At 46.0% G+C, this 8,444-nt stretch overlaps 1 protein-coding gene across 1 annotated transcript; it reads left to right on the forward strand.

The window, feature by feature from the left end:
* Positions 1 to 417: 417 nt before the first annotated feature.
* LOC124462762 (pyroglutamylated RF-amide peptide receptor) lies at positions 418 to 6,272 on the forward strand. The gene is made up of 6 exons (XM_047014376.1): positions 418 to 748; positions 2,315 to 2,473; positions 2,712 to 2,773; positions 3,600 to 3,832; positions 4,860 to 4,957; positions 5,189 to 6,272. The coding sequence occupies exons 1-6, from the start codon at positions 418 to 420 to the stop codon at positions 5,701 to 5,703; spliced, it is 1,398 nt and encodes a 465-aa protein (XP_046870332.1). The 3' UTR covers positions 5,704 to 6,272.
* The last annotated feature ends 2,172 nt before the right edge of the window (positions 6,273 to 8,444 follow it).

The following is an 8,444-nucleotide window of genomic DNA, read 5'->3' on the forward strand; positions in this document are numbered from 1 at the left end:
TTTGTTGCCGAGCCAATGAGCGTTAAAATTGATGATGATAATTGTCATTATTATTAGATTAGAATGGTTGTCTGCACATATTTAAAAGGTTAATGAGGACACCAAGAAACTGCATAATTTCCAGTGTGTGGATTGGGGGCATCCCACTAAGCATAAAATTAAAGTGAAGGACACCCTTTATATTCTGTTATTGTATGCCGTCAGTATGTTGCTGAAAAACAATGGTCAGGTTGAAGATAGTCCTGTATTGAGATGAAACACACACTCTTAATTAACTTACCTTTAGGTACTCATCTCCACCAGACATAACAAAAACTCATCCTTCTTTTTGTCACAAAGAGAACACCCAACTCTTCCACCACTAACACTTCCTATCTATCGCTTTCAACCACTATCCCTCCAGAGCCTCCAGCCACCATGAACCTCACCGTCCAGCTTCTGGACCTGTGGCTGAAGGCATCCAACCTCTCTCGGCAGCAGTTCATCCAACAGTATTCCATCCCTCCGTTGGTGTCCGTCCCCAGGTTGTCCTGGCCCCTGCAGTCCCTGTTCGGGGTGCTCTACCTGGTCATCTTCGTCCTGGCCGTGGTGGGCAACGTGGCCGTGCTGGTGCTGCTGTGCAAGAGGAAGGCCCTGCAGTCGGCCAGCACTTTCTTCATCTGCTCTCTGGCCCTCAGCGACTTGCTCATCGCCATCGTCTGTGTCCCTGCCACCCTGCTTCAGCACTTCTTCGCCAACTGGCTAGCAGGTGGGTGCAGGTGCACAGCACTGTGATAGGGTGGTACATACTACTGGATATGTATTCTACTGTAGATAGGGTGGTATAATATTGTAGATAGGGTGGTATACTACTGGAGATGTATTCTACTGTAGATAGGGTGGTATATTATTGTAGATAGGGTGGTATACTACTGGAGATGTATTCTACTGTAGATAGGGTAGTATAGTATTGTAAATAGGGTGGTATACTACTGGATATGTATACTACTGTAGATATGGCAGTATGGTATTGAAGATGGGGTGGTATAGTACTGTGGATAGGATGGCATAGCATAATACTATAGATGGGATGAAATAGTTTGGAGGAAAGTTGTCATATTACTGGGGTAGCTGTAGGTACAAAGTGTTTTTTTTAAGTACTATTATCTTTGTATGAAATGTAATAGGAATAATGCTGTTAAGTAGTGATAAATGCACTCCGTAAACACAGTTCCATAATAACATGACAAGATTGGCAAGGATGATGGGAGGTGGGCAACAGGGGGTAGATGTGTGTTTCCATGGTGACAACCATTCAGTTTATTAAATGCTCAGGATTTTCCCAGTACGAACAAGGTGGTGTGTGCCGATCAGGTAATATATGTAGTTTGTCAGTATTCCACCATCACTATGACATTTTGTGTTGCACTTGCCCCCAAAAACATTAGAGTACACTGCTTTAACTGGATCTCTGAAAGAAACTGCACAGTCCCCTTTCCTATTTCCTAACAGGTTTCTTGTCACCTGGTCCGGAAGGCACCTTTCTTTCAGAGATCCAGTTAAACCAGTGTACTTTAATCTTTTTGGATGCTTCTTCACACTCACCGTTGTTACATGGGTTCGAATTACTGGCTTATTTGGACTGAAATAGAATGATCCCTTTCTTGTAAACACCTTTGTTCGAATAATTGCGGTCCGACTACGATCCGATCGACACCCCGAGATAACTCGACCCGAGTCGGTTGATAATTCGGACATTGCATGCTTGTAAACGGTGAATTGGACTATGAACTGGACTCTGCGTCTTTGTGCATGATTGAGATCCCGCCGCCCTCCCTCCCGGGTCGTGACCTGGAAGTCGAAAACTGTCTCTGCTCCATGGGGTTTTCGATTTTTTTGTGCTGGGCATTCGAAGGGCCAGACTGTCAACTCAGTTCCACTGACCTTCACCCTTGATTAGGATAGTGCCACCTCCATCATAAGACATTCAGCCACTTTGAAGGGGAATATTTCAGATCAAAAGGTGTAATGTCAATGACTTTCAGGGGTCCATGGTAACCTCTCCTTTTCAACATTTAATCATCTGTAATAATTATATGTCTGCACATAGTATGAGGTTGTATAAAATGTATTCTGCTCATGGCAGCATTGTAGCAACACTAGAAACAAATACCCTATGGTATACTTCCCTTCTAAATGTAAGCACTTGAAGATTGATATCAAAGTAATTGGATTTCAGTCTAGTGGATTGTGAATTGTAGTGAACCAGGAAGAATTACAGCCTGCTGATGAGTTTAGAGGCCATGCAGTGATTCATTTTCGTTGTGGATTTCAGGGGATTTTCTCTGCAAGCTGGTGCCATTTCTCCAGGTGACCGCAATATCAACCAGCATTCTGACGATGACATGCATCGCTGTGGAGCGGTTCCAGGGCATTCTCTACCCGCTTCACGTCCGCAACGGTTACTTCTTGTTCCATGCGTGCAAGATGTTGGGTAAAAAACGAACGTGTGTGTGTGTGTGTGTGTAGAAAAACAGGTGGGGGTGGGGGGGTAAAACCTTCACAGGGAAACCATTCTTTGTCTTCAGAAACAGCAGGTATTGAATTCTCATTGATTTCCTGATTGATCCCTTTGATTTTTCAAAGAGGCTGCAGAACGCCCTGCAATATATTGAGCTGCAATACGGTCAAACTAATATTTTCCACTCGTCATTCTTCTGTCCTCCTTGCAGCGGCTGTATGGCTGGGCGCCGTGGCGATAGCAGCCCCGTTGTTGTTCATACAGAAAGTGGAAGTGAGATCAATTCCTCTGTCAAGATCAGGACGTTATCATCCTCACTCCTTCTCCTCCTACACGCTCACTTTATGAAGTCAACACTGACACTGCTCCACACTCTGCTTGAGAGCCTTCCCTTTGCTCATATCCTTACAGACCATATATTGTTACTCACAACAGCTGAATAGCTCTTATATTTATGTATGTATGTATATGAATACTTACATCGGCATTGAAAAGTAACTGAATTACATCGTGAATCCCTTGGACAAAGTAACTGGCCTCCACAAAGTTACATGCCCTAGTTCTTCTGTGAACTAGAACTAGGTCACTAACTGTGCGTTGGAAATTGTATGTCAACCTTTATTCAACTACAGCAAATGTGTTTTGGCCCTGCAAAGGCACAACAATTATGATAAGAATTGAGTTTAGTGTGAGGTCACTGGTCTTTGTAGTCAAGACATTGGCCATCTTGTAATCCGAGCAAGCCATGAGACGTTGGACAGAAATAATACGTTGATATTTGACAAATAAAGAAAAAAGTAAGGCGGATTAATTAAATTACACACTAAATTATTTGTATGCGTGTAATTTAATCAGTCATTACTTTTTTTTCCATATTTGATAGATATTAACCTAATATTTATTTATCTATTATATATATATAATATTGCCACAGCATAAAATGCACGCTGTCTGCAGTGACGTGACATGAGCTAAGCTAAGGCGAAGCTTTAGCAAAGCTCACTAAGGCCTTACCCCCCACACTCTGTCTTCCCATCACTCCCATCCCCCGAATCCCCCCCCCTCCCCCCTGTACCCCCCCCCCCCCCCCCCACCTCAGGAGAAGTACGACTTCCTGTACGACATCATCCACACCTGTTGCCTGGAGGTGTGGCCCTGGGTGCAGCAGCGGCAGGTCTACACCACCTGTCTGTCCGTGTTGGTGTTCCTGGTCCCCATGGTAACCATGGGATTGCTTTACGGCAAGATCATGCGTGAGTTGTGGGGGAAACACCGTGTTCATGACATCATGTTCCAGACTCTTCCTGGTTCGGAGATCAACAAAATCACCAGGTACGTAGGACCATACATATATATATAAACACTAGATGTCTTATGGTGGAGTCTAGAACGTCCGCACATGGCGGCCATCTTGCTACAGGGAACTCGCTCACCCATAACATTGAGTTGGTGCTACATGTACTTTTTAAATAACCATAACTTGCTCAATTTTCAACCGATTTTTACTGCATACTTCTATTCTATTAATTTTTTTATTACATAATTTTTCATAAGTGTGCAGTGGCATAGCTACATCTCTGACGTTGATAACAAACCAAACCGTTTAAAAATCGTTATGTTATGGGTGAGCGAGTTCCCTGTAGCAAGATGGCCGCCATGTGCGGACGAGACATCTAGTGTTTATATATATCTATGGGTAGGACCCCTCTATTTACGAGTCTAAAATACTCAGTTCGGATTCTTCCACAATAGAGATTTTATTGTAGCTTGGACAATTACTTTATTCAAAGTCACCAAACACTTAACAACAATTAATCAATTTTTGTCTCTTTGTCAGTAGCCACCAATCATTCACAATGTTGGGCATTTGAGTTGTGGCCATGCACCACTTGAGTATAATTCCTTCAAGTTGATGTCATAGTAGATGATGTTGTATAACAGGATGTTGTAGTAGTAGATGATGTTGTAGTAGTAGATGTTGTAGTAGTAGATGTAGTAGTAGTAGATGATGTTGTAGTAGTAGATTGTAGTAGTAGTAGATTATGTAGTAGTAGTAGATGATGTTGTAGTAGTAGATTGTAGTAGTAGTAGATTATGTTGTAGTGGTAGATGATGTTGTAATGGTAGATGATGTTGTAGTGGTAGATGATGTTGTAGTGGTAGATGATGTTGTAGTGGTAGATGATGTTGTAGTGGTAGATGATGTTGTAGTGGTAGATGATGTTGTAGTGGTAGATGATGTTGTAGTGGTAGATGATGTTGTAGTGGTAGATGATGTTGTAGTAGAGGATGTTTGGCAGTAGAAGGGTGCACAGTAGGACCCTAGCAGGAGGGGTCTGATGTGTGCGGGTGCGTGCAGGAGAAAGAAGCGAGCGGTGAGGATGATGGCCACGGTGGTGCTGCTGTTCGCCGTCTGCTGGGCCCCCTTCCACGCCGTCTCCCTGCTCCTCGAGTACGGTAGGCAACATGCACGCCGTCCACCACAATGACTTTACCAGCGGATTAGATGAGTCCACGGCTGGAGTCAAGTATATTTGGGGAAGGCGTCTGCGTTGTAAACCCCAGGTTCAGATCTTGTATGTTGTCTTTCTGTCTCTGTCTGTCTCTCTCTCTCTCTCTGTCTCTCTCTGTCTCTGTCTGTGTCTCTCTCTCTCTCTCTCTCCCTCTCTCTCCCTCCCCCCCCCCCAGGGCTGCTGGAGATGAACCTGAACTCCGAGTTCCTCCTGATGAGCTTAGTCCAGATTCTGGGCTTCAGTAACTCGGTGTGTAACCCTCTGGTCTACGCTGCCCTCAACACCAACTTCAAGAGGGACCTTGTGGCCCTGCTGACCCACCGCCAGAGGACCAAGGCTCGCTGGTGGTCCGGCGTGGCGGTGAGGCGCCGGGGGGTGCGGGTGGGCGTGTCGGAAGGGGAAGGCCCGTTCCCCAGCAGCAGGGCAGGGCGAGGTGTCACCCAGGTGGGGCTGCGTCAGTGGAGCAGGGTGGCCTGGGAACTGGAGGCCATAGCTTCGCCCCGGAGGGAGCCGGGACAAGGAGGCTCGTCCAGACCCTTAACCCCGCTGCACCTGTTCAGCGTGAGGCCCAAGAAGAGCAGCAGCCCCCTTCTCCTCAGCGTCACAGACCCCCAGCACAGCAACACGGCGATGGGCTTCTTCTCAGGGTCAGACACCACAACCTCCCAGTCCAAGCCTTTTAGCTTCTGAGGAAAAGCAGAGACAAGATTTCAGTTTTCAAGCTTTTTTTCAAATGTTTCTTTTTGGTAGTAGTTCATGTACAAGCCGTGTATGCTGATGACCGTGAGTCAATGAATTTGTAACCATCTCAGGGAATCGACCGACAGCATATGCAGCTGGGACGTTTTGGAGGCTAAACCTACATGTTCACCAGGTTGAGATGATTACACAGGCGAAACCATCAGTCTGCTGTTTGTCTAGCAAGGCCAGATGGATTCAGCAGATATACCCAGAGCAATACACTGAAGCCAGAGGAGACGAGGCTGAAAACGCTTCTGAGGACATTCAAATCACAGGTGGATTAAAACTCCTTGAACCAGAACAACTTCTATTGACCCAAAGATACACTTAAACCTGTGAATGAATTGGCTATCAAAGCCTTTCGGATTGCAAACTGTAATAGAAATGATGGCTTGACAACTGACCAGGCCTGGAGGAATAGTCTTTTAGGTTTCTTTCAGATGTAGTAAATAGATGGAGAAAATAAGCTGTTGACTAATTGTTTTGATATTTCTTGTCCTTTTGGACGTTGTGTATTTGGTTTATAGTATGTCTTTTGTATTTGCTAAATATTTCTTATTCAAATAGTTCTGGTAAAAAAGGTAAATGGTGGGTTATTCTCTCAGTATTAAATATTAGGGGTGGGGGGAACAATCGACTCACATATGAATCGCAATTCAGTCTTCTAGCTATTCACATCGATTCACAAATTGAAATTTGATTTATCGGGAATCGCGCGGAACCATAATAATCACACCCCTAATAGACGGTAAGCTGTACATTTCTGTTTAATATTAACCTTGTTACAGAAATAAATACGTCTATTCAAGAAAAGTCTACTTATTGTGAACAAGTTCTTAGAAATCCTTCAGCCAACATTCACTTGTTTTGTAAGTATGATTAGAAGGCAGAGTTTTCAGTTTTATAATTTGGCATTAGCAGAAACCTTGTCCTTTGGCATTTAGTAGTGTCATAAGGGCAATTACACTGTCTTGTAGAAACTAACTTCACAGGAACCCTCTGTGGCTCAGTGGGTAAGCATGTGTACCATCGCGTCAACTGTCAAAGGGTACCCCTGGTTCAAATCTTACTCAAACCAATTGATAATTCATTTAACTGATATCAGTTAAGTAAGATGTTTTTTTAATTTTTTATGTTTTATGTATTTTTTTGTCCGTTGCATAATGCCCTCTGGTGTCCATAGGTGAGAAGTGCATCTTTACAATACTCTAGATACTAAGAGAGACTAGTTATTCTATTATGGAAATGTACCAGGTTGAATGTACATCATATTTTCAGATATTTGTTTTTTTTACAGACCTTTCACCAAGAAAATTCCAGAATCATGCATCATCATTGCCACCAAACAAAACCTTTAGTAAACACGACAATAAAGAATATTGGATGAACTTAGATGTGAACAGAAAAGTCTTGTTGTGGGATCAAACAGTATTTAAAAGATGGAGGGGCTGACAAGCTGTAGATCCCTGGATGGTGTCACTGTCGATTTGAGTTATCCTGTTCCACTCGGCCATCTCCCCATCTCTGCAGTTCCTCAGCTTGTCTCCTCTCTTCTCCCTCCTCCTCCTCCTCCTGCCGCGCCGCTTCATCTCAACCGAGATCCTCCTGTTCTGCAGGAGCTCAGTGGCACCGCGGTGGCTCTGCGTGTATCGCCGCCGGAGCTTAGCCCAGCACCTTTCCAGAGCACCGCAGATCTTACACTGGGCCTCTTTAAACCACTGTCCGAGCCCAGCCTCTAGTGCTACCTGGCAGGGTACTGCGTCTGGTCGGTAGGCCACCTCTGGGAGAACCAGGTGGGGAGGAGAGGGACCCTGCTGGGTGAGGGGAAGTGGCCCGGGAGAAGGTACTTTTTCGGGGGACCCTTGAGCCTGGTGACTAGGGGGATCTGGATGCTTTGGTTGGGCTAGATCCTCGAGAGGCAGGCCATGTGGCTCCTGTCGCCGCTGGTTGTCTGTGTGAAGGAAATGTTCCGGAACTGAGTACTGGGTTGTTGTGTCTTCCTGTTGGAGCTGAGAGCTGCCTGGGTCCTCGGCGTCGCTCCTCAGGTCAACAGCACTGTGCAGTCTGTCTGTGGGCGGCCTGAACTCAAGGACTATCACATAGGGGTTTCCCAGAGTCCCCAGCGTTGGCCTTCCGCTGTGTCGACGGCCATCAACATCACCCAGGGAGAGGAGGAGTCTGGGCGATTCAGGCCCAGACCGGTGAACGGACCCTGGGCTTATCTCCAGGGCCTTAGCCTGATCCTGCTGGCTCCGAGTCTTCCTACGCTGGGAACTGTGCCTGACCTCCCGTCGGCCTGATCTTAGCCTCGGCACGTCCTCCTCAACTCTGGAGGTCGCCGCGGAGACACGCTTCATCCGTCTCTGACTGACACTCGATCCACTTAGCGCCGTCTGCTTTTTTACGGAGAGTTCCTTCTGCACTCGGAGCTTGATACTCTCCTCTTCCATAAGACGAGCCCTCCTACGCTGCCGTTCCCGGAAGCGGACCAGCTTCCTAGCATGGGCCAACGGGATACCGGACAGCTGCACCAGCTGCCTGACGGTACAGCGGTTTAGGTCGAACGCTCCACTCTTCCTCGCCATCGTATGCCTGGACCAGAGGCTAATGCTGCCTCTCTCCCTTGTAGAGTCAGGGACAACATAGAGCTCAGAGAGGACTCTCAGATGCCAACCCTGAGATTTACACAT

This window comes from Hypomesus transpacificus, unplaced genomic scaffold (genome assembly GCF_021917145.1).
Source record: "Hypomesus transpacificus isolate Combined female unplaced genomic scaffold, fHypTra1 scaffold_245, whole genome shotgun sequence".
In the NCBI taxonomy this organism is placed as follows: Eukaryota; Metazoa; Chordata; class Actinopteri; order Osmeriformes; family Osmeridae; genus Hypomesus; species Hypomesus transpacificus.